The sequence below is a fragment of the Carassius auratus genome, chromosome 25, assembly GCF_003368295.1.
Source record: "Carassius auratus strain Wakin chromosome 25, ASM336829v1, whole genome shotgun sequence".
NCBI lineage: Eukaryota > Metazoa > Chordata > Actinopteri > Cypriniformes > Cyprinidae > Carassius > Carassius auratus.
Window position 1 is genome coordinate 19,307,398 of NC_039267.1, and position 27,367 is coordinate 19,334,764.

Here is a 27,367-nt window from a genome sequence, read left to right on the forward strand (position 1 = left end):
ATGAAGCTTAAAGTGAAAGCATTCAAAGAAACATAATTCACTGATCAGGCTAAAACCTAATTTGCAAAATTCCCATTCCCAAAGCTCAACTCTCACACAGCTGTTCACAAAGTGAACAAAGCCGATCGTTTTCCTCTAGTTGTGTGGATCTTTGCCACCACCTACTGGAAAACAAACGAAAACACTATAGTTCACTCTCAGAAAGAGGTACAAAAGCTGTCACTGGGACTGGACCCTTTCAAAACACACACATTTGTATCTTATTCCCCCTAAAGGATGAATCCCAGTTCCTTAAAGGTTGACATTTGTGTCATATTAGTACCAAAATGCAACATATTGGTGTCTTTTTAAAAAAATGTTGCCCCTTTTGTAGGCTACCTATATGTTTTTTATAATAGTGTTGTTATCTGTGCCGTATATATACTGCACACTATTGTTTAAAATGGTATACAGTTTGCAATTATGAACTTTTCAAACAAGCAGAGTAAGACTAGGGAAGATGACCCACTCACATCTATGCTCATGTTTAATTTGGCCATTTCCTCCGAGTATCAACATTTGAGCGATTTTTGTCTTTTGAAACTGAAGGTTGACTGATCTTTGAGCCTTGTGTAGTAAGTGATTACACGTTATCTGGATTATCAGATTCCAGAAATTAAGTACTTTCTTTTCCTGTCAATAAAATCAATAAAAAACACATGGGAAAGTGTAGTTGTTTGATCAGCATTTAATTTTATTTCATGTCATTACTGAGAACAATGTTACATACAACAGGACCTTAAATTCTTCAAAGAGTGAAAATGTGCTTTGGTTTTCATAAACGGGTTGCAAATGCTCAAGCATCATCATTTCGGAACAAACTACTTGACATTTCAAAAGCATTTGAAAACCGCATCAAGACCATACATGTACACACACACAAACCAGTACTGCAAATGCAAAGAGCTGCCTAACCTCCCGAAGGCGCATTGTGTCCATTGTGGAGAACACTGAAACTATCTAAATCGAAAAACAGACATATAGCTGCAAAAACATTGGTTAAATGGCGCTTTATGGTTCAAAAAGTGAACTGGGACGTGTCCCAAAAGTGTTCCCTGAGGTTTGCAGAGGATGCAAATCAAAGTGTTGTCACAGTTTTGAAGTTCAGTTTCAAGTCCCATTATGTATTAAAAAGTTCCTGAATATTCTAGAATCCTATTGATTTACATACAGTGTCAAATAATCATCTTAATATAAAGCAAAAATAGAGAAAAAGCAAGCACAAAACAATCAAATAGTGCCCAAAAAGTCAATTCAGCACATCAAATCTTAGGCTAGTTGATCTTTTAATTAAAGTACCTCTTTTGATATTACTAGATAACAAATGAATACAACCTCGAAATTAGGTATCGTTTAAAAAGCCCTCCGGCATGATGAAAACCCATACAAAAAACCCAACCAGAGGTAGTTTACACCCAACATGGTGTAGAGAAATCAAAACACAATAAGAAAATGATTTAATCTCCGATTAAGTAAAAGTTTCATTGATATATCAACTCATAATAATAACACGTCAAGATACCCAAACATATTTACAGTATAGGTATTGATTTTATGCTTTTGGTCTCGTTTCAACACTTAATGCATGAATGCAATCTGCTAAACCTAACTTTTTTTTTTAATTCATAAGAATAATGCACAAGCCACAAGAAAATATGGACAACATGCTGTATAAATTAAGCCATTGGTTGAAGCATTAAAATAAGAAAAGGCAAGAAAACCCCAAAAGAAAAACCCTTGAAAAAAGAAAAAGAAGAAAGACTTGATATAAACCTGAATTAAATTAGACTTAAATATTTAGCAAGAATATAGATTTGGTTATAGTTTTACAGTATTTCTTAAGCATTTCAACATTCAATATTTCTTTGGAACTGTACATCAAAGCACCCTAATCGCTCAAGCAATACAACTTCACGAGCTCAGATCGCAACCCTACTACGGTGAAGTATTACCTGACCCCCTGAAAAGTGTTTATTAACACAGGCAGTGTGTTTTCCTCGGTTCTGAATCAGATGTCAGTTTAAGCTCATTAATTAAACTAGAAAGAGTGACTGTAATATGGAAGACACTGTGTAGTTTATCTTCTCTAATATGGATTTGTAATCTCATGCAGGCTAATCAGAGGGTTTGGTTTAATCTGAGGTAGCAAGTTTGTGTATTCAAGTAAACAACCCAGATAGCTTTATTACAGCGGTCCGTTTCTGAAGCATAAACTCGATCATGACTCCTAAATTACATTCGCAAGTCACCGCTGTAAAATAACTGGTATCACCAGGAACATTCGGCTGTTTCAGGTCTGAGAGGATTACTCGCTATTTGAGGTAATTTTCATTTGAATCGATTAAACTACAATCGCTAACTGGATAAACTTGATAGTTTTTAGCTACACACTAACAATAACAAACAATTCATGCACAATAATAAGAAGGTATGAAGAAAGAGGTATAACAGCAGGTATTGGCTGACGTTGGCATTTTTATGCTTCTCAGGGAATGGCATTGCCATCCTATTATAAAGATTTATATAATTCTTTATAGCATTCTAGAGGATTTGCTGTGGAAACTGAACTCTAGATTAGCTTAAAAAAGTAAACTTGATAGTTTAATCTAGGGTTCACAAGCGATTCTCTATCTAGAAAGAATGCCACAAATAGAATGCTTTGGATCTTCTCTACAGAAGTCTTTTGAACTAAATGGATTTTGGGAGAATTTGTGAATGAAAAATCAGTACGGAGAAGATCTTGAGAACTGTTTGTAGAATTCTAAATGTGATGCAAACGGAATTCTAGATTAGCTCAAAAGGTTTATCTGTGAATCTCTTTATTATTATAGAGGTACTGTAGCCAAACATCAACCCTACAATAGACTACAGAGCAGACTTTTTTGAGATCATCTAGGATTTCACTTTGGCGAGGATTCTTCGATTAAATTCTAAATGACTCGTGATCCAAACGGAATCCAGTATTAGTTCAAAAGATAAAGTGTCTGAAGAAGATCTAAATGAATCTTTAGAGAATTCTAGAAGATTTGTGGCCACAGTTGATCTCTAGAATAGATTACAAAGATTCCCTCTTTGAGAAAATTTAGGCTTTAGTTCTAATCACAAATCCTCAGAATTATAATTCTTGAATTCGATTCATAGATCAGTTTTCCACAAATTAGGAGTTTAGCACCAACCCTAATCAATGACACCTGAAGAATCAAACCAAGGTATGCAGAGTTACAAGTAGGTAAGTTGTTCAGTGTTTAAGCAAAACCCTGCAGGGCCTCCACGTCTGAATTTGAGTGACCCTACCATCCTCCAACCCTAACCAAACACACCTGAACCAGCTAGTCAAGGTGTTCCAATTGTGTTGACGCAGATTTGGAACTGAAGCCGGCAGGAAAGTAGCCTTAAAGGTGCAAAGCTGACTACCCCTGATCCTCATTTAGACTACCCTTGTCCTACACATGGTGTAGAATGGTGTAGGACAAGGGTAGGCAACGTCGGTCCTGGAGTGGCGCTGTCCTGCAGAGTTTAGCTCTAACCCCAATCAAACACACCTGAATAAGCTAATCAAGGTCTTCAGGATTACTAAGGCTAAAGACAAGGGTTGGAGCTAAACTCTGCAGGACATCAGCAATCCATTGCCCTGGTGTAGGATCCCCAGAAAAAAACTTAGAGAAGAGATCTAGACTGCTATAGATCTTCCGAAGCTTCCGTTTTGGGGTAGAAGAATCTTTGTTAAAATTTTTTTTTAGAGATTTGTGGGTGAAAGTGGACACTGTTTTTGTAAAAAAAAAAAAAAAAAAAAAACGCTGTAGAGAAGATCTAGTGGATTTTTGTAGCATTCTAGGGGATGTGTGGCCTGAACTGAACCCTAAATTAGCTCAATTAGTAAACTCTGTGGAGAAAAGCTAGAGGAATCTTTGTAGGATGTGTTTCCAAAATAGTACCTTAGATCAGGGACGTTAAATTCAGATCCTGAAGGCCAACTGTCCTGCATAATTTACCTCCAATCCAAATTAAACACACCTGAACCAGCCAAACAAGGTCTTTGGGATTACTCGAAACTTCCAGACAGGCGTTTTGAAGCAACACTCTGCAGGACAGTGGCCCTCCAGGACCAGAGTTTGACACGTGTTGTAGATTACACTACAGAGGTTTAATTTTTAACTAAGATGACTCTTTGCAGAATCATAGAAAATTTGTGGGTAAGACTAAACCCTTCATTAGCTCAAAAAGTAAAACCCCTGAAAAGAGGATCTAGAGGAATCTTTGTAGTGTTCTGGAGAACTTGTTGGAAAACTGAACCCTAGTTAAAAAAAAACCCAAACCAAAGCACTATGGAGAACTGTGGGCATCTGTGTTATCCTAGTGTAGGGCTCTTTGATCTGTTCTAAGATACTGAGGTATGCATCCGCATATGACTAATGAGGTTTCTTTGTTGCGTAAATTTCCCACCACAGACCTGGCACTTATACGGTTTCTCCCCTGAATGGACACGCATGTGCTCAGTGAGTCGGTACTGCCTGGTGAAGCGCATGCCACACTCCTCACACGCAAATGGCTTTAGACCGAGGTGGCTGCGCATGTGGCGGGTCATAGTGCCGCGCTGCGTGAACATCTTGCCACAAATGTTGCAAGGGAAGGGACGCACGGTGTCGACATCTTTGAGGGACTTCACCGGACTCTGCTCCAAGCTCTCGGGAGCTTCTGGTGAAACTCTGGTGACTCCAGGCTCTCCGTCACGTTCCTCTTCCTCCTCATCCTCAACCTTCACATCCACATCTTCATCCAAATGGCTTTCCACATGGGATTTAAGACTCTCCGAGGAGGGAAAACCCTTTTCGCATGGGATACAAACATAAGGGTTGTCCCCTTCAGCTTCTTTGAGAAAGGTCTCCTTTTGATAAACAAAATTGGTGCTGCCATTGTTTGGTTTTTGGCCCTCAATTTCATCTGTTTTCCCTCCAATTCCTTTCTCTTTCTTTACAGACAACTGTAAAGTGAAGGTCTGATTCTGGCTTGATTGACTTCCAGACCTGCTAGGAGGAACGTAACCATTGACCTTAGATTTTCTTCGGGATCCCGCCCTTTTTCTTTCCTGAGCTCCGTCCAAAGGAATTATCCACTTCTCTTCCTTTGGAACACACTTCATATTTATTGCCATATTGTTGGAGATGGGTCTAGACTGAAAAACTTTGTCGGTAGCTGTTGTCTCAGAATTAGAATTTTTCTTAGACAAATCCAACAACAACTCCTGCTTTTTCCTTGAAATGCATCTACTTTCGGCGTTATGCCGTTTTTTGGGAGGCGTCATACACGTGTATGTTTCAGTGTCTGATGAGTGGTCTTCGTACAGGTGAATTGAAAACTTGGAGCTTCCACGAGCACCGCTATTGAGGGACCCATTTTGGTTGATCTTACTGGAGCAGAGGTTTGCGAGGTCATTGAGCTGGAGAAAGTTAGCTGTGGTGAGCAGAGAGCTTATATCCACACCATCAAAGGTCTCTTCTTCCAACTTGCCGGTGTAAATGAAATCCAGAATTTGCTGGAAAACCACTGGATCCACCATATCAGGGTCGAGGTGGATTAGGTTATCATGAAGGACAAGGGACTTGAAGTAGTGGCTGGTGGCGGCGAGGACACTTTTGTGGGCCCGGAAGAGCGTGTTTTCAACCATGATGATGACATCGCACAGGAAGCCCTTGGAGCGCTGCTGATTGAGCTGGAGAAGCAGTTGATTGGCGTAGTTTGGGAGCTCCATCGCCTACCCTTGATGTTTTGCATTGGTTTCACTGTAAGAAAAGATGGCTTGATGTTATTTTGATGTGACACAAAACCTCAAGGATAATCGCTTGTATCTGCATTGTTTTAAACAAAAAAACAAACAAACAGGTGATACCAGTAGGGGAAAAAACACAAAAACTTTACTGATAAAGTGCTTTAATTCCTTGTTGTCATCATATTGTCATAATTATAAAGTCACAATAAACTAATAATTGTGTTAATGTTATATCATATAAGTCAATTGAGTTCAAAAGTGATTTCTATTGAGTTCTATAACACATCAGTACTTAAATATTGATTTTAAGCAAAAAAGACAACTTAATTAACATGACTGTGTACTTAGAGTTCAATTGACATTTAGTCACTGATTTTAAACATGAAAGTCGACGGCAAAGTATTTAGCCTATTAATTACAAATTATAGTCTAGATTAGAAACGTAATCCAGGTCACTCATGTTAGGTAATGTATTCTGAAAATTTAAATTCCATTTCTTTCCCAACGTATTTTAAACTTAACATATTGATATATATTTTTTTTTATAAATATAGCTTTTTTGTTTTAACATCAACATAATTAAATACACAAAATACAATCCAAAAAACTATAAACAAAATAAACATTGCATTACAACAGGGTTTCCCAAACTGGGCTTGATGTAAGAACTGCAGTGGAATTGTGAATTGAACAAAGCTAAAAATCAAATAATGAAAATGTAAAAATAAAACTACATTTAAAAACGTGTACTATAAATATATATTTGTTTTCTTGCATGTTAATGTGACCATTAACAGAGATCAGATAACTGTGAACATGCAAATATGTGGTTACATTATTTGAAGTATTAACTTACTCAAAACAACTTAAAATATTTGGGAATCCCTGCATTACGTATAATAATAATAAATAAAAAACATTAATAAACACGAAGACAGTGACATGCCCAAAGTCTTCCATGTCTGAAACATTTTTGTCCTGACTTCTAGAACCAACAGTTAGTGAAGGTCACTGGATATGATGAAGAAAGTGTTTTATAGCTATATATCACCAGTTTTAAGTAACTTGTATCATTATTTGTTTTATACATGGTCTAATAGCTTGCGATGTGCTTTTCCCCCTTCAAATTCACAAGTATCGTTTGCAAATTTATTTAGACAACATTTGTGAATAGTCAAAGCTTAACTGTATGATAAAGTCGAATTTTTAGAAAGTTAAAAAAGAAAGAAGATTAATTAGGAAGCATTAATAATCAATAATGTACTTCCATTGTCTGATTAATATCTAATCCATGAAAAAAGTAACTGTAATCTGGTGCATGTACTTAAGTACTTTTCCGAATCTGATTATGTAATCGGATTAAATGTAGCCTAATCAGTTACTACCCAGCACTTTTTACATATACAATGAGTAGTTTGGCAGTGTATAGTAACCTATGATTGATAAAAACGCTTGTAAACGCTATTGATAATAATAATAACGAATAAAAAACAATAAATATGATTTTTACTTTTGCACTCTACTGTGGTCTTTAAATTCACAAGAAATGATTCGAAGGCATTAAAAGCGTCTCTTACCGAAACAAATAACCACGTTTTGATGCTCACTAAAGTTATTACTACCATAAAACCGCTGTAACTTCATATCAGCCAGTCACCAAAACAACAACAACAACAAACAAAATTAACAATGAAACTAGATGAAATCGATTCCTAGCGCGTGCACTACAGTTTATTATGATTTTACAGTATTAGCAAAAACTGCAGCATTTCGACCAGAGGCTCCGATTCGAGGATATTTTTAAAAGACAGTGGCATAAATCATCATTACAGTAAAATAACAATCATCGCCGGGTTTCAGGTTCTATTTGTGTTTTACGGAGCCTAGAATTACAGTGTAGAAACAAATAATGCCCGAGTTACAGATGAACAGTATAAGATCCTGAAGACCGACTGCGCATGTGCTAATTAATTAGGGCTGGTCTTTGATCAAAATTGCGAAACCACACGCGTTTTAAAAAAATGTGTTTTGGTTTCATTTCATAATGTTATCAAATTATAAAACAGCATCTACTCGTCGAAAACAGCACGTCCGCGAACACCCCCCTCAGGGTTTGAAGTAAATATATAACGTTACACGTATGTCTTTATAAACGCGGACACTGCTCGTTTATAGGCGTGTACAGGCTAAAATTCATACATTTAACCTATAGTTTTATACTCTGTACCATCCCGGATCCGAGGATATCCAATTGATGTCTGCTAAGAGGTAAACGACGAACAATTTAAAGATCGTTTAAAATGAAAACAGGAAATGATACCTTGCCAGCAGATCACGAAACGCATTTAAAGCAGCTGCTGTTGTTGTTACAGCTAATAATCACCACCAGTTCCTCAATTCAGCATCGCGCAGATGTTTCCATCACGTTTATATGCGACAACAAACACATATACGGTGTATTTTCAGATACCTTGTAAACAAGGGCAGGGGTCCTCACTTCTCCCGTCGTCATCAAAACGCCATCTTAGGAGCTTGTGACGTAGGCAGCGTGACCCCTGACCCACTGGAGATCAGTCTCACCCCCTACCTGTCCTGCTGGAGCAGGTATTACCACAGTATTACCTCAGAGGCTTGCTAATACTCTACTGATAGGTGACCAAACATAATAGAGTAGCTAGGCTACAATAGAAAACTTATATATTTTTGAAACAACCTACAGTCAAACAAAAATGTATTCAGAAACCTTTAACATGTCTCACATTATATCACAGTTTAGAAAACTGTAATAAAATATGACGAGAACCGTAAAACTGTGTCAGAACAAATTCATCTCAATATATACTTACACACTATATCAGGTGTCTGAATCATTTTTGGTTTGACTGAACATTCTAAAATGACAATATATTGAAATGAAATTGTATAAAAATACATTTATTAAATGCAACTAACTGGTTACAGTGTATTTGCCGTAAAGCATAAATATAACAGCATAATTAAAGGATGTGTAGTATATAATGATCAGATATGCTATGGAGAACTATTTCATAAGTGAAAACATACATTTCACAACTTCATAATACCAACTGCACACGCAAATGTGGCGTGCCGTAATTTTAATAAATTTTAATGCATGTGTGTGTCTTTTGTGTGACGGTCTGATCTGGAAACATCACAGGTCGAGAGCGAGAGAGGGTTAGAGGACCGTGGCTTCCTGGATCGCTTCAATCCATCTGGGAGGAAGATAGGATTGTGAGATTTAAATGACAAAAATATGAAACACATGGAGTGTTTCAGACGTGTGTCATATTACACTCACCGGTCACAGATCTGGCTGTCACTCGCTCTGAAGATGTAGTACAGAGTGCTTTTGTGATAAAGTTTAAAATGCAGGGAAGATTCGGGTTTCTCTGTTCGGAGAGAAAATCCCAGAAGAGGCTGACTTTCCAAAGCTGCTACGTCCTGCATACAATAAACACAAACAGGGTAAAAAATACGATATATATAATTTATACTAGTGTATAAAATATATTTATCTAATGCATTGAGCTGCCTGGTTACATAGAAATAATACTGGATAAATACTAAAATATGTGGTTATATACCAGAAATACTGCATAATTTGAACTGCAATTAAAAAAAAATACAATGAAAAATTTTTTTAATTCAAATTTACCTTTTGACAAGAACAAAAATAATGCTATAAAAACATCAAAAATACTATCTATTGAAACTAAACTGAAGATCTGCTATCTCATGCGCTGTGTGATGAAAGAAACCCGAACACATTAACACACGATTGCCCTCGTTTACACCTCAATGGCTCTTTCTGTTTAGAAACTAGACCCACCCCGTCACCATCACTGATACTATCACTCCAAAACAGCTGAAACCCCAGCAATAAGAGTAGCCTCGACCTCCTGATCATTTCAAACTGACATCAAAGTCTGCGTAAAACTAAAGATGGACACTATTTACTGAATTTAAACGGCCCCGTCTATATACTCTCACCTCACTGGCAGCGTAAGTGTACAGAACTTTGTTCATGATGACGAACCAGAACCGCTTCCACTGTTTTCGGTTGGCCTTCGCCCTCTCCAGGTAGCCGCTCATCGAGGACCCGTCTGTGTTCGCTGAAACCTAAAATAAATGTACATGTACACAGACCAAATCTAACATTTAAGACTTTCTGAAAAGCATGTTTTGCTCATCAAGGCAGCATTTAACTGAGAAAAAAATCCAGCAGAGGAAGTGATATTGTACATATTGACTGCAACTTTAAATAGCTGAATTATATTTAAAAAAATGTTCAAATGTGATTTATTCCTGTTATTAAAACTGTAATTGCAGAAGCATTACTCCAGTCTTTAGTGTCACATCATGACCTGCTCAAGAACCATTTCTGATTATTACGTCAAAAACTAAATCCTCAATGGCTGGAGCAAGACAAACCTGGGTTTATGATATTAGGCTAGATTCGGTCAGCTTTGACTTGCATATGAAAGACAGTTCTTTGCATCATCACCTCTTTAAGGGCAGCTGGTATTTTCTTCTGCTTTCTGAAGGGAAAGGCCCCTGGCGGCTTGCCAGTAGGTGACAGAGGCGAATTAATGGTTTCTTGTTCACCTATTATTAGTAATGACACACACATAAACACAGACTCTTGTTACAAATCAATATATAGGTAGAGGCTTCGAGCAGACGGTTTCTGTGCGAGTGTGTTTGTGTCATGAACCTGAACTATTCTGCTGCAAAGCGGAGAAGCAGAGATCACAAACTCGTGCGAGGTTATTCTTCAGGTATTTCAGCGGATGTTTGTTAGTTGAACAGGCCTGACACACAACCTACACGCCAAGAGAAGAGAAGGCATGCATAAGCACACGCAAACATCATGCAGTGAACAACTACTAGCTGGCAGACAGACTGAAAGAAATCTGGTGCATGTGGAAATAATAATAATAACAAAAAAATATATAATAAAAAAATTAAAAGTATATATAATATACATTTAAAAATTGTCCAAAAACATATGCCAAGTTCATGTTGGATTTGAAAACTTACACAACTTCTAACAATAGTTTAAACTTCATGATTCTTAAAATGTCAACTTAGAGATTATATCAAGTTAAATAGTATTTATTCCTTATTAATTCCTTAGTATCCTTAAAATGTTTTGTAAGGTAAAAGTATTCTGAAGTAATATCAATATTATAATTATAATTTGAATTTGAATCAATAGTTCACAAATACTGTATATGATTAAGACAGTTATCACATTGACATTTTTACCTTTTACAAGCTTATGGTTTAAATATTTAAAAGATAGATTAGATAGATAGATAGATGCAGATAGATTCAGCATGTTTCAACATATAATTAAAAGGTTAACACAAGCATATTGTAGCTTGTCGCATGTTTCTAGAAGTTGTGACAAGCGTGTATAAGCATGTTTTCAGCAGTTCCTTGTATGTTGCATACATGTTTTAATTTAGCGTGTTTCTAGAACTTAACACGTTTTTGCGTGCATGTATCCGCTTGTTTTTTTTGCTATAGGTGTTAGCATGTTGCTAGCATTATCATACAATGTTTGCCCTCAACAAAAAGGCTATTTGACTTTGAATAACTGCACAAAAAAAGTGACCAGCAAATGTTTATGATTCTTACACGTTTTATTCATATATGATAATCTTCACAAATTAGCACAGCAACTCCGAATATTGTAGCCTAAATACAATTAGCAGAAGGAATAAGCTTAAGTCAGACTACAAACAAACTACACTATAATCGTAAAACGTTACCGTAACTAAGCTTCGGACAACTCTTTCAATCTTTATTTAAAAGAGTTGTCCGAAGCTTAGTTACGGTAACGTTTTACGATTATAGAGTAGTTTGTTTGTAGGCTGACTTAAGCTTATTCCTTCTACAAGGTGGAAAGTTTGAGTTAAAATTTACTTATTGCGTTTATATTCATACAAACTGTAACTGAACTTGCAAGTAGCATAGCCTTTGCTGTCCCATTTATTTTATGTAATGTATTGCAAATGGCTGGGCTTGCTTATTTGTTTTTAATAACAAAAACCCCAAAGGTGATATTTTTGGCAATTGTAAAGGCCCTTTCTTTCACACCAAAAGTGAAATGAAAAGGCCTCAGACTGAAAGAAGCATCTATAAATGGGAACACAAAGTAACTTGATTATTTAATTGAAAAAGTAACTCAAGTATTTCATTGTAAATGTAAAAGTAATGCATTACTCCACTAGTAGCTTGAAAAAGTAATCTGATTACGTACTGTAACTCTAGTTACTTTGTATCCATTACATATAGTAGAATAAAACATTAAAATATCTTGAGGTTTTGTTTACCACTGAACGTATTGCAAGCATTTAACCAAAAACCCTCAAGATCTCATATTGGACATGTTTTACACTGGTTTTCCTCCTTGTGATCGGATGGCCCCTGGTAATTTCAGGTGTGAATGTGGTTTTTGTTAAGGGCAATCATCTCACCTTCCCACAGGCTCTGCAGTGGTGGCGTCTCCAGGTGAGGGTGAACTCACAGGTGCAGATCATGCACATAGTGGTCCTCAGGTCCGGGATCCATATCGGGGCTTTGGATCCCAGCTGGGCCCCGCTGTCAGGAACATCTTGGGTTGCCTGGAAAATATTGATGAGTTGATGATAAAACTGCACACATGAAGCATTATGATGATAAAGTTCATGATTTAAACTCAGTTACAGGTAATTTCAATCAGTTGGTTTACCATCTCAGGGTTTCTGACGGAGGTGAAGGTGGTCTCTTTCTTGGTGTAATCGTCGATTGCGGTGGAAATGGCCTGAAGCCACTCATCTCGACATGCAGCAGAGCTTTGATGATCAAACCACAAGAGTGTAACAGTCAGAAACATACAGTACTCATTCAACTGTATGAATTACAAGTACATGATCTACAAATTGTATGGATTTCATGTGACCGGGCATGAAATAAATGTAAGTGATGAATAATAAGAATCTGGACACTGTACAATATAAACGTTTTTGAAGTTCACCAAAATTATCATTTATTCACCCTGCTTTAATCTGCATAACGTTCTTCGGACGAAGAGAAGATATTTCGATTTTTAAATGTCTGTGGTTTTTTTTTGTCAATTCAATGATATTTTGGATACGACTGACTTTCAAGTTTCACTGTAGGGGCAAATAAATGTTTAAATATTCTTCAAATTATGTTTAATGTTTCACAGAACACAGTCTGTCATGTAGGTTTGGAGCAATATGAGCCTCAGAAAATGATGGGTTTTGGGTGAACTTGGGTGTAAGGATTAATGAATAAATAGGGTCAAATGAGAACCACCACCACAGCCCACACATTTAATATTTAAGCATTTTATGGAAAGATTCTCACCTGGCAGATAAAATAAAAGATCGTTCAACACTCTCAATGTTCAGCTCATTCTGATACCCCTCCTGAGTTGGTGTACTGACCTGAGCGTAATACAGACAATAATAGAAAATAAGACATCCTGAAATCTATGTAAAGATGTAAAAATATACATGTAAAAACATAACAAACAAAATACGTGATAATAAGCAGGACTGCATTTTACTGTGACATTTTCAAAGAAAAAAAATCTCACCTTCATCTCAGCTAATGACAGTATGTTGTTCAGTTTGAAGTTACCCGTTGCTACCGGCGAGGTGTACAGAAGACTATCGTTCAACTGTTCAAGAAGAAATAAGAAATACACGATAAATAACAATATTTCATGTTTTATGTCAGAAAAAGGCCAATATTAGGGAATTATTTTTTTACAAAAACAAAACAAAAGACAACAGAATAAAACAAACAAACAAAATCAAACAAGTCAACACAGAATTAACAAACAAAAATAAAAAAAAACATACATAAAATCAAACAACAAACAAAAAAAAAAAATTAACAAAATCAAACCAGTCAACAAACATCAACGAACAATAAACAAATCAAACAGCAAAATCAATGTAAAATTAACTAACAACAACAAAAACAATCAGTACAATCAAAATTAACAAGTCTCTATATTATGAAATATATAACAAATAAAACTCCCAAAATAAAAAAAATTTTTTAATTACAAATCCAACAAAACCAACAAGTCAACATAAAATCAACAAGCAAAACCAAACAGCCAACAAAATCAAAATCAACAGAAGTCAACATGGAATCAATATAAAACAAAATTAACATGTCAAGATAACCAACAAAAACAAAACAAAAAACTATAAACATAAAAATCAAAACAACAAAACTCAACATAAATCAACTAATAACAACAAAAAAATCTACAATCAAAATTAGCATACAATAAACAAAACAAACAAGCCAACAAAATCAAACAACACTCAACATAAGATCAAAAGAATACAACCAGTGTTGAGAGTAACATGTTACAGAAGTAATGCTTTACTGTAACGGATTACTTTTTTCTGTAACGCAGTAGGGTAAGCCATTACGAATACATTTTCAGTAATATTTTACTCAATACATGTTCAGAAACAACACACTTTTATCCCAAAATGTGATTGTTAGAAGAAAAAATGAAGCAGAAAGACAGCGAGACATTAACGAATCAAAAATGCCGCAAGTAAGTACTACTTCCGGTTCAATAGCTCGGTCAATAGCTGTGTGTGGTGTTATATTATGGTCCAGTTGTGTCTAATATGAACAGACCCAAGCAATTCACAGATATTGCCAGATAATCACTTTACCTCTACCATACTTTTAACAGACTTGGTTCTACATCTGTAGTTATTTTAGTGAAAGTAACTCAAAAGTAATACAGGAGTCATGTAACACATTACAGTTATGTGACGGCATGATTGTAAATTGAAGAATTACTTTTAAATAAAAGTAAAAAGTAATCTATAATTTATTACAGTTTGGAAGTAACTTGCACTACACTGGATGCAACAAACTTTTTTGTGTGTGTGTGTCCTTTTTTTTCATTGTTTTTCAGTTGAAATAACCAAGGTGGAAAAAAATCTATTAATCAACAATAACACCATAACATCCAACTAAATCATAACGGGTAAAATTAAGCCTCGCCCATAGAACAGAGTGAATCAAGCCTCATACCAGAAGCTGCATTGTGAATATTGTTTCATGTCATGTTTAAAGGGGGGGGTGAAATGCTCATTTTCACTCAATATCCTGTTAATCTTGAGTACCTATAGAGTAGTACTGCATCCTTCATAACTCCAAAAAGTCTTTAGTTTTATTATATTCATAAGAAAAAGATAGTCTGTACCGATTTTTCCCGGAAAAACACGAGCGCCTGGAGGCGTGACGTGTGGGCGGAGCTAAAGAATCACAAGCGCCAGTTGCGTTGAGAGCGTTTGGAAGCTGTGACAGCCGTGAAGGCTGAAACTGAACGAGAGCAGCAGCAGCAACGACTCGCTCCGAGCGGGGCTCGAACCCGGGTCTCCGATGGGAGGCGGACGCACTAACAAGGAGGCAGATATTTTAAGCAGTTTTACTCACCGCCTGTGGTTCCAACACACGATCGTGACCCTTTTTCGTTGGGATTGCATCATCCTTAAGAAATAAACGATACGCAAATCCGTCGTCAAACTGGGCTTTGTTTGTAAAACAAGCATTTTCGAAATGCAGGGAACAAACACAAACACTTGCACAACTCCGTTGATGCTCTGTAAAAATAAACTCCATCCACTGGTCCCTTAATGCTGTTTCTCTTTTGGTAATCTGTGCAGGGTTGTCTTGCCCTGGCAACCAAAAACACACTCCTTTTGTGACTTTTCGCGACGCTCTCGCTCTGATCAGTGAAGTCTGTTGTGCTCTCAGTGCTCTGCTATACGGGAGCGCGCGCTCTTCCAGCAGAAGTGCCTTATTGCCTTAGGCGTCACACAGAGCCATACTCGAAAAAAACTTTCCGAAACTTGTGACAAACCGGAAGGAGTATTTTTGGAACAGAAATACTCCTTCAAACGTACAACTTAATTTTTGAAACTTTGTCCATGTTTAGCATGGGAATCCAACTCTTTAACAGTGTAAAAAACTCAGTATGCATGAAATAGCATTTCACCCCCCCCTTTAATAAAACTGAATGATCAGTGTGACGACTGCCACTTACTAAAAAGAACATCCGAGGCTGCATCACTTTCCTGGAGAGCTTCATCAAGATCCCTTCCTTTAACAAAACCTAAAAAACACACATTAATATATTACAAGCATTTACGCTTAAAAACAATTGAACAGGAATTAGCAGTTGTCAATGTACCCTTCCTGGTTGGACGATCACATGATTCCCAGTCAGCCGGCACTGAACCTCATAGAGCTTCTGGCTGTTGTCCTGCATAAAAAACACATTTCACATCCCTCAAAATTTGGCAAAAAGCCTAAGACATTGTATGTATCTTTTAGAAACTAAAAAAAAAAAAAAGATTCTGAATTACCTCCTGTCTTACGATTTCATTCGCATGATTAGCCACCTCCTTTACTATCGTTAGGGCAGCTGTAAACATGTATAAATATAGTGTTTATATATCATATAATAGAAGACTGAGATTTATTGTGTGGCTAATAAGACCATATATTTTCACCTTCTGCGTCTTTGTAGTCTGGCGATTCTTCATCTAGATTGTTCAGATAACCTAAGCAGAAATAACACAGGTGTACAGTATGTTTAAACATTTCTTAAATTTACGCTTATACAAAAGAACACTCTGAATATTAAACAATAAGAAGTTGACATTAAGCCATTTCACTGCTGATTTTTATCACATTTCCACATTTTCTTTCTTTCTCGTCAAAGATAACTATGCGTTGCAGGTGCTGATTGTTTTCCATGATAACGGTGCCTTAAGTTTCAAACTATTTCATCAAGTTGATTAATGTAATTATGAAGAGCTAGACTAATCCTTAGTCTGAACACATTTATGTGATCAATGCATTTGTATTATTACATACATAGTTCACATTTCTTGCAGCATTAAGCCTGAACTGCTTACACAACACAAGCATTAAGGAGCATGTAGCTCAGACTTCTGCTTCCTCTGGAAAGCTGATTAGGTGTCAAACTAATGCATGCAAACTGCATATCACACACACACACACACACACACACACACACACACACATGCTCTTCTGAAAACGTGTCGCTCTTGTGTTCAGATGTGTGGAAGTTCTTTATCTGAGGTGTTTGCTGTCAGGTTTCACTGTTCTCTTGCTCGTAGTAATTTGTATATCGGGGTATCAGTGCAGGTTTCCTGATTCAATCATGATTCATGGAATACATTCTCTCACTGCCCTACCCTAGCAACCCTACTTACCCTAGCAACCAACCACAACACCCCGGCAACTGTAGTGTTTTAAAACACTACTCAGAACATCTTAGCAATTGCAGTGTATTTAAAAACAAAACACTGTCATGAACTCATGAGTGGATCCTCACTGGTCAGGAGCAGCTGATACTGTGGGATCCTCTGGATGGGTTTCAGCATGTAATGTTTCACTGCCAGGTTTGCACAGCATGGGAGGCTCTGCATCAGTGAGACAGAAAGAGAAAGGCAGATGATGGCCAGAGGGACATTTTCAGAGAAGTTTTTAAGAATGTGTAACCCATAGGCCATTCACATTACTCCAAACACCGCCATTCACACAAACTAGAGCATCTGGGTTACTAGTGTCTGAAGTGAACTGAACGAACAGGTCGGAGTGGTTCTGTCACCTCAAACTCTCGGACAGCTTTGGCAAACGCTGGGTTTTTCCGGCAGTGCTCTTCCAGAAGGGCCACATTCTTGTCGAACTCTCGGATATAAGTAGAATACATTTTCAGATACGGGCCTTTCTTCACAAATATGTCTGCTACACAACAGTGCTCATTCCTGTTTAACAAGGAAACATCTATTAATAGTTCAAATAAAAATACTCTCTTTAATCATTTATTTACATTTATTACCAAACCCGCAAGACGTTCTTTCATACGTGGAACACGCACACGTGAAGATATTTAGAAGAATGTGCTGGTTGCTCTTAAAGAAACAGATCAGTTCAATTTGTGAATGAATCATTTAGATTCAGAGTCATTTGATTTAGATTCAAAAGAACACCGCTGATTGTCTAATTTTACATTTCCGGTTGTTTTTCACAGAAGGTTATGACATTGCTTTAGGGACGAGGAAAATAGTGCAAGAATCATTTAGACTATTTCTATGATATTTTGTTGTGCATGTGGTTCCTTCATGAAGCTTTAAAGCTGCAGTCCTTTTCATGGAAACGTCATGAAAAGGAGCAACTAGCACATTCTTTAAAGTTTCTTCTTTTGTGTCAGAAGAAAGTCAAACAAGTTTGGAATGACAAGTGGGAAAAGAATATACATTTTTAAATATTTACATTATTAAATTCTTGAAGTGTTTATTTCAGTGACTAGTCAAACTTTTTGGATAAAATTATGAATTAAACCCTAAGATTAAATGGGTTAATAATATGTTTATATTTTGATCTATTAAACTAATCAATACATACATTGACTGAAAAACGGTTTCAATAAAATAAAGTTTTAATTTTTTTGATTTATTATTAGTTAAGATTGTTAAATGTAATGTACTGTGACTTTAAACAGGATATTTACTGTTGAAATTGATTTTAAATAAATCTATTTTTTTTATTAAGATTTGCACACATTAAAAAATATTTTTTGTTACACCACACCACATTAAATGTAATATTTAAGAAATATTTATTTAATTTTTTACATTTTAAATTTACCTTGAATATGAGCCAACATTAGTACAAAGAGTACATTTCTAAAACTTGACACATTTGTTTTAAACTGGATTTTAAATGTCACACTCATGTGACCCTGAACCACAAAACCAGTCATTAGGGTCAATATTTAGAAATTGAGATTTATATATAATATGAATAAATAAGCTTTCCATTGATGTGCAGTTTGTAAGGATAGGAAAATATTTGGCCGAGATACAACTATTTGAAAATCTGGAACATTAGGGTGATATATTGAGAAAATCACCTTTACAGTTGTCTAAATGAAGTTCTTAGCAATGCATATTACTGACCAAAATATAAATTTGGATATACTTATTGTGTGAAATTTATTAAACAATTTCAACATGATCTTTATTAAATATTCTAATGATTTTGACATAACAGAAAAACAAGCAATTTTGACCCATACAGTATATTGTTGGCTATACAAATATACCGGTGCTGTTTATGACTGGTTTTGTTCTCCAGGGTCACATATGTCATTGACTAATAAAGCTAATATATTTGTCTAGCTTAGCTATTACATAAATATCAAACATATATTTGTCTTAAGCTCTACAGTGACATTTTCCATGAAACGGTGCCCTACAAACGCACTGCAGCTACTGACTTCCCAGCATTTCAATATAAATAAGAAATGGAGTTTCGTCGCTTTCCGGTAGTTTGTTGATGTTTTCATTACCAGTGAGCAACCCGTTCTTCCAGCTCTCTCAGCAGGTCACAGTTGAGCTCGTACAGCTGCGGCAAATAACACAGGATCTGATTCAAGACTCGCTCGTCGATTACGGGTTTCCCCGCCTGACAGGAGGCCTTCAGCACCGCGTCACGAAAATCCTGCAGGGTGAAAGGAAGTGATATTAAATTACAGAAAACCATTATTTTAGATGCTATTCCAAAGACCTTTTACCATCACTAACACCAAAAGCTCTCAAAATGGCCAAAGGCTTTGAAACTTAACACAATAAAAGTATCCTAATAGTTCAAATGAGCACAATTAATTGGAGCATGGCAGACCCAGTTCCCATATTTTTCTTATTATATTACCAGAATATTCATCATGCGAGAAGAAATACACTGAATTCATACTGACATGAGTATGAGAAAATAAGGGTGAACCCTTCCTGGATAAAAACAAATGCTTAAACTGGTTTTATTTACCCAGGATTGATTTATACCTAACAGACGGCAGACAAACCTATTACATTACTGATCCCAAACAGTAAAGTGTGTTCATTTAAATGTATATGACTCTAGTTGTAACATTTCAATTAAACTAATTAGTCTCTACTTTAACAGCTGAATGAAAAAAAGCAGGTTGCTACTTTGATGCTACCAGACGACTATTTTTAGGTTTTAAAAAATAGTGACAATAATACTGAGAAACTAATAGTTTCAGAGCAATAATGCTACTGCAAGTCAGTCTGCTTTCACTAATAATGTACAAGAAGCAGATGACGCATTAAAAAGCAGATTTAGGAAAGAGCCCATGTGACTGATTTACTCACATTTCATCAAACAGGTTCAAAAGCAGGCTTTTACATGGGACATTACGCAATGGCTGCTACTTAACGTGACTGTGCATAAATCAGCTCAAGTCATAGTGAACACTTACTACATGGAGGAGCTTCAGCACTTTCACGAATCTGGAAATAAGTAGATAAAAAGTACAATTAAGAGAATTTAAAGAAAGAATACAAATTTCAAAAGGAAGGATTTATGCAAATAAAACTTAAGTCCTGTCATGACAACTCTCAGAGGGATTGGCATGGTAATGTACATGACAATGTTAATGTATATTTTTTTCTTTTGCGGAACAGATCTGCTACGCTGTTGCTGCGGCAGAGCAGGTACAGAGACTTGCTACTGCCAATACATCCACAACATGTAGCTGTGAGCATGTAAGAAATACTGCTGCTGCAAATATATGAATAACCTCCATTTAGCATACATGAATCACCCCATAGCAGATATATACAGGTGGAGCTGGGGAAGGAGGAGGGTTTCTAAAGTGCGCTGCAAACTGCTACAGCAAAAACAAACAAACAAAGTATTGAATATTGAGCAATAAGATCATTGGCTACTGATACAGGAGAGAACCAATCAGCTGCCATGTGACAATGATGTCACCAGGTCAGATTGTGGTAGACCTATCGGACTGCGCCATCTATAGTTTCATGCCAGAACTCTGTATTTATTGAATTTATGCGAACAAGACTTACACTTTCTCTGAAGATGAGATCTCATTTACAATGTACGCAACCTTGGTTTTCTTCGCTTCAGTCTAGAAAAAAAATAAGAAATTACCATCAAAAATAACCGTTTAGCTCTAATTAAATAAGTAAACAATGTATAGAAATGGTATACCTGTTCTGTTATATTTCTGTAAATAAATAACTTTTTTTTAGGATCAATGAAGTGTTAAAGGGATAGTTCACCCAAAAATGAAAATTCTGTCATCATTTACTTGCCCCTCATGTCGTTCCAAACCTGTATGAGTTGCTTTCTTATGTTGAACATAAAAGAAGATATTTTGAAGCTTGCTGGTAATCAAACAGTTGATGGTTCCCATTGATTTCCATGGGAAAAGAAATACAGTGGAAGTCAATGGGAACCACCAACTGAAAGCAACTCATACAGGTTTAGAAAGACATGAGGGTAAGTAAATTATTAAAATTTTCATTTATGGGTGAACTATCGCTTCAACTTATGAAGTGTTAGAAGAATTTATACCATTTCTTAATAATGTGAATACAGTACCTGTTTTCCTTTATTGACATTGTTATCCTCATCTTCTGAGCTACCTTCATCTTCTGAACGTGTATCATCCAAATCCAGCACTTCTTCCAACATATTTCTGGAAAGAAATCAAAAGAGGAACTGAAGAGCTGTCATGAATGCATCACCAAATTACCATCTTCCCTCCAGAACAGCTACAGCACCAGGGGCCTCATTTATCAACAGTGCGTAGAAAAGGTTCTATATTTTGTCCTTATATTTCAGCACATTCCTACATATAAGTTGGTAGTTCACACACTTTGTGGTGGTTCTCATTATGCACACATTGCAGTGTTGATATATGAGGGCCCAGAAGAGTGGATAGTTATGACTCAGAATCTGTAGTTTGAATTAAATGTAGGTCAAATGTGAAATCATTCAGCAACATCTATTCAGAATGCTTTGGCCATTCTTCAGATTCTATGTGGAATGGGTGCGTCACATAAACCAAACAAAACATGTTTTTAAGTTTGTTTTGACCTTATGTTTTGCTGGTGCTGTCAGACAGCAGCTCTCTGATTATTGCAGTAAAAACAAGAAAGACAGTTCTAAACCAAACTTAACCATCTGCCAAATTATCTAGCCTTAATTAAATTATTTTGTCACTAATATTGTGGAAAATCATTTTAAAATGTAATAAAAAAAATGATTATTTTAAAATAAGGTGATATTAAGAGATTTTTTTATATATGAGTTTATTTTTTTAAATCTATACAAAATAATTGTCTCCTTTTCCATTTATGAGTGTGAATTAAATCTAATTAGATAAAACCCAAAGAAAATTGGAATTGGAGTATGAATGACAGGAATATGAATTTTCTAAATATGTTGCTAAAATATGTATTAAATATGATTATATATGTAAACTAACTACAAATATCCATCCCTAGGTACAGCATGTAAACGTCAATATTTTTAACCTTTTTGAAAAACAAACTTTTACAAACGTGACTTTTCTAAACAGCTTTATGTGCATAGATAAGATCCGTAAACTCGCAAAGATTAAAGTCTCAAACCCAAAGAGATATTCTTTACAAAAGTTAAGAGACTTATCCACGCTCTCCTAAAACAGCTCATTTAAAAACGCCCCCACGTTTACATCATGATGTGCGAATATTTGCATAACACCGCCCAAATGTTCAAGCTAAAAAAGAAGGCATAACTTTTATTCTCGCTGTAGTATTGTTTTCACCACCTCCATCTCGTGTTTCCAAACATGGTAAGGGGTGAAACATTTCCGTCACATGCTTGAGGTATTCAGCCAATCACTTTGCACTGTATAGCTGGCCAATCAGAGCACACCATGCTTTTAAGAATGATGAGCATTGTAAAAAATCGACACGTTTCAGAAAGGCGGGGCATACAGGAGCAACAATTTATATTTTGAACTGTAAACCGCGTAAACATTTCATTACATCAAATTCACAAAATAATGTTATTTTTAGCAACGTCGTATGAACCCTTTAAGTTGAAATTCAGCAATCAAGAAATCATTAATTATTTCATACTGTACATTATAATGTTATGTCTAAATTCAAGTATCACAATAGTAATTTAACATTGACAAAAAAAATTTTTCTAATCTGTGTTTTCACAAAACAATCTACACAAAACTACTAAGTAAAACTACTTACTAACAAGATGCGCATGAAAATCACATTAGATTTTTTGCACAACCCCACAGTGTAGAAGGGGGTGTCATCAGGTCAGGACACCCAACATATTGGACGATTTATAATGATATCCATGCATACTAACCTTTCAAGAAACTGCTGCTCTTTGGCATCTACACAGTGTTCTGGGAACTCATCAGGAACTTCATAAATACCATCGTCCTCATATTTTGAAGACTGGTATTGGCATTTAATGGTATCCTGTGCATTTGCAGGGCTAAAAGGAGGCAGGTTTTCATATTCTGCGATGTCTTCATATGCATGTTCAGATTCACCAGCACTCTCCAGACCTTCATCGACACACTGCTCAACTCCTAATATGTTCCCATTCACTGCTGGACTCAAATCCAGTCCATCTGGGAGTACACTGTGCAGAGGCAGCAGTTCCAGAGAGCAGATTTTGCGCTTGCTTTTCTCTGTATCCACTGGGTGTTCATTCATAACCGGAGCGGGATCGACAGTCTGTTCACTCTTGACGGATAACTTAGGCACCTTTTTGCCAGATTCAAGGTCCATGATCCTAAGAAAGGAGGTCTTCTTGAGGCCATTAGGTTTATGGGTGTCTGCTGACGATAAGGACTTAGATTTCGGCTTGAGAGTCTTCTTGTTTGGCACATGACTTGCTTGCTTCTTCTCAACTGCAAGAGGGAGAGGTCCTTCAATGTGAACATCGTTTCTCAGTGGAGATTGGGATTCTGGTGTCTTTTTAGGAAGCCTATCTACTGAAAGCTCTGTAGCCCCAATGTTGTTGAGCCTGTTTCCATCAGGTCGAAGTTTTTGGGTCTTCTTCATGTCTTTATTGCTTGATACCAAAATGTCAATGACCTCAGTGGTTACATCCAGATTTTTTGCTTTCTTTACAGGCCCCTGTACACCAATATCCTGGGATTTATTTTGTTGCACCCGAGAGATCTTCTGGCGTGGGGCAGGTATTGGAGCGCCCTTCTGGCTAATGCACTGGGTGCTTTTTGCACCTCTTGAGGCCTGAGGATCTTTGTTCTCTCTAGAATGTCTTACAGCATTGATGTTCACCTTTGGACTTTCTTTCCATAATGGATCTGGATTGTTAACATCAACTGGTAAGACAGTGAACTCTTTTTTTGTGATGCCTGTTGCCTCCTGAAGGACAATGCTGGATTGCTTCTTCATAGTTTTGCGCTGCATGGCCACTGGTGCTTTTTTAGGTGGCTTTGTAGTGGATGGACAATATTGCACACTACTTATGGCTTGTTGACATTCTAGAGGTTCTGGATTAGTATCAGCAGATGAATTAACACTAGATACAATGTTGTTTTGGAGCTTCCTGGTCAACTGCATCTCAGAACCACTCTGATGTGCCTTCAGTGGCTCTGTGTTCTGGGATGTTTTCCGATGTTTTTCAGTTGGATAGAAATGATCACTATTGGATGAACTGTGTTCAGAGATGGACTTCGACAAAGAGGGTGTCACTAAATGCTTCTGTTCTTCTGGTATTTTCAAGGAAGGTTTTAATGGGATCTTTCCAGGTCCTTTGTTTTTGCTCGCTTTATACTTATCAGAACTTTGTTGGTGAACATTTTGGTTGTTTTCCTTCGGTGAGCAATTGGCACAGTTTCGGTCATTGCACACACAGATGGGAATGATGTAATCCCACTCCGGCTTGTTGCTATTCTGAGTTTCATTTCTGAAATTTAAAGCACCAACGTTCTTTGTGATGCCAGACGTTTGTTGTGAAACAGCTTGATGACTAACCTTGGATGTTAGGCGTTTCATATTGAAAGCTGGAGGGGGGAGTTTGGAGAGGCATGGTTTTGGTGGCACATCAGGTTTAACTTTGCATTTAACAGCTGGCAAGGAAGGCTGGTAAACACAGAGCTTTGAAGCAGGTGGATGTACTGTTTGCATCGGTGGTGGGAGAACCTTGGGTTTTGGTGCCAAAGGTGGTTTCTGATCACCAGCTGAGAGGAAAAAGAAAAGCACATACAGAAATATGAACAACGAAAATAATTATTTGGCTGAAACACAGTTTAAAACGGGAGATGACATGGTCGGTTCACTTAGTTTCGTTGTGGCCATGATATAATAATTCATAGGAACATGATAATATGTTTTGGCCAGGAGATATTAATTTGTGGGAACGTCATATTAACTTGTGAGAATTTCATATTATGTCGTGGCCAAAAGATCATTTCAACTATATACAAATATTACGGTAACAAGATGATCATTTAATGGACTTACAAAACTGTAGGACAGATAAAAATGTTTTCCTGTAGGCCTATTTTATATTATGCACTTTATGTAACATTAATTCATGATAAACTTCATTTTGAATGCTCACTATTATAGGTAATAAAGTCCGGCAGCCAAGGCATATGGTTAATATAATAATTCAATAATTAAATATTTTCTATAATAAATAATGTTCAAATTTTGCGATTCAAAATAAAATATGAATGAATAAATCTCTGATAATCCCGGGTCGCTATGGTCGGGCAGGTTTGTTTAAACATTAAACTCATGGCCACGAGAAAACCATGTCCTTCCCTCAACATAAGAAGTCGTGGCCTTGAGATGCTATGTTGAGGGAACGGCATCCATTTTTCGTGACCACGACTTCTTATGTTGAGGGAAGGACATGACATAATATGACGTTCCCATGAATTAATATCTTGTGACCATGACAAAACTAAGTGAACGGACCAAGTCATCACTCAGGCACCGTAATATCGAAATATATTCTTTATGTTTTTTACTCATACAATTGGAAGATGACATTAAGTGTTACATTAGCTAAACATTAAATAGTCTTTGAGTCCATCAAAGCCCAAAACAGAAAGTTGTTCTCATAAGCTCCTTATGTTTCTGTCACTTCAGTTTCACTACATTGCAAGAATGTACTGTACATGGAAAGTCCCCAGCTTCAATGAAAGTAATAATTATATTGCATATTCTACTAGTTAACGTTATTAAAATAACACTTAAAAACAAAAATCAGATAAATATGGTAGACTGAAACTAATAGCTGGCAGACATTTTACTCCAGTCAATATTTCGAGTAGACGCTTGAAGGAGTTTAAAAACCAAACCAAACCCCTCCTAGAGAAAACAGGTGTTACAATATTTTGACAACTCTCTTCGTGACAACTTGCCGAATTATTTTCATTTACATTTGACTTTCCTTTTAAAAGGCGAATTTCAAACAAGCATAAAATAAACATGCGGTGAGCTTGTGATAACACAATTTTCACATTTGTCTTTTAAATTACACGTTATTTAAATATCACATCAGCTTATTGTATAACTGAAATGGTTGTAGTTGTGACTTAGTGTGTATTACGTGTAAAAAGAAGAAAAACACACTCACCTGCTCTCTTCATCTTCCAACAACAATATTCACTCAATCATGACATTTTTGTGACCACCAGAAAAAATGCGCCGTGCGTTTGTGTTTCCAGGAGCATGTTTTCAAGTTTAACACACAATCCAAGGCGATGTTTCAGCCCAGTTTAATGAGGAAAGACAGAGCAAATTCTTTCACAGGCTCAGGGAGGGCGGGTTACAACTGTACACACGTGCCTCTGTGTGGAAAGTAATTCAGGTTTTACTAACGCTTCCATTGTGCGCTTGAATGGCTCTGTTGATCTGAGTTGATACTGCCTTAAAGTTAAAAGTCCTATATTGGCGTTCATAAAAAGAGAATTGCACGGAAATAAAACTCCATCTATTTCTGTGCTGAACGTATCCATGTTGGTAAAAGGAAATACATCTGTTACTGACATTTTCAGTACCTTCATAATTTAGCCACTATTTGTGCATATAATATGTTGGCTAAATATGAAAAACATTTAGCGATAAATTGGATTCCAATGAATTCCAAACTGCTTGTTTCCATTTAGCACGGATCTCGCGCATCAGACACCAAACTTCGATTCTGAGAACGAACGAATCGGGTTTTGAATCACCAGCAGCCTGAGAGATTCAGTGAATCAGCAACTCGTGATTCATTGAACTGCCTCGGAAAGTGAAGGCTTGTGATGTGTATGTAGATATACAGTATGGTGTATGGGAAGTTTAGAGCATGTGGATGTCAGGTATTTTTGAGCTGACCACCTGATTATGGAGTGAGTTTTGATTCTTTATTACATGCGAGAAAATAAAAGATCTGAGAGAAAAAAAAAAGTTTGAGAGAAAAAGTTATCACACTGATAGCAAAAAAACATTTCATGAGAGAAAAAAGAATATTTGAGAGAAAAAGTTTTCATGCCAATAGCAAAAAATAATTATATTTGAGACTAAAAAAAGTTTTGAGAGAAAGTATTTTCTCATAGAACATAAAAAAATATACATT

At 36.4% G+C, this 27,367-nt stretch overlaps 2 protein-coding genes across 4 annotated transcripts; both read right to left on the bottom strand.

Moving 5' to 3' along the window:
• Positions 1–712: 712 nt before the first annotated feature.
• Positions 713–8,424, bottom strand: LOC113043611 (hypermethylated in cancer 2 protein-like). 3 transcript variants are annotated; one of them, XM_026203106.1, is made up of 2 exons: positions 8,277–8,424; positions 713–5,819 (listed from the first exon to the last, which is right to left on the bottom strand). In XM_026203106.1, exon 2 carries the CDS (start codon positions 5,786–5,788, stop codon positions 4,418–4,420), a length of 1,371 nt encoding a protein of 456 aa, XP_026058891.1. In that variant the 5' UTR covers positions 5,789–5,819; positions 8,277–8,424; the 3' UTR covers positions 713–4,417. The 3 variants fall into 3 exon arrangements, with proteins under 3 accessions (XP_026058891.1, XP_026058893.1, XP_026058892.1); XM_026203108.1 differs by lacking the exon at positions 8,277–8,424 and adding an exon at positions 8,132–8,267; XM_026203107.1 differs by lacking the exon at positions 8,277–8,424 and adding an exon at positions 8,127–8,267.
• Positions 8,425–8,724: 300 nt separating this feature from the next.
• On the bottom strand, positions 8,725–26,764 carry LOC113043610 (FYVE, RhoGEF and PH domain-containing protein 6-like). Its single transcript, XM_026203105.1, has 21 exons — positions 26,384–26,764; positions 23,123–24,974; positions 21,347–21,443; positions 20,809–20,870; positions 20,202–20,232; positions 19,272–19,423; positions 17,529–17,685; positions 17,253–17,340; positions 16,402–16,452; positions 16,255–16,313; positions 16,080–16,151; positions 15,933–16,001; positions 13,440–13,523; positions 13,208–13,287; positions 12,567–12,669; positions 12,313–12,459; positions 10,542–10,650; positions 10,332–10,432; positions 9,818–9,946; positions 9,126–9,268; positions 8,725–9,039 (listed from the first exon to the last, which is right to left on the bottom strand). Exons 1-21 carry the CDS (start codon positions 26,394–26,396, stop codon positions 9,003–9,005), a joined length of 3,636 nt encoding a protein of 1,211 aa, XP_026058890.1. The 5' UTR covers positions 26,397–26,764; the 3' UTR covers positions 8,725–9,002.
• Between the last annotated feature and the right edge of the window lie 603 nt (positions 26,765–27,367).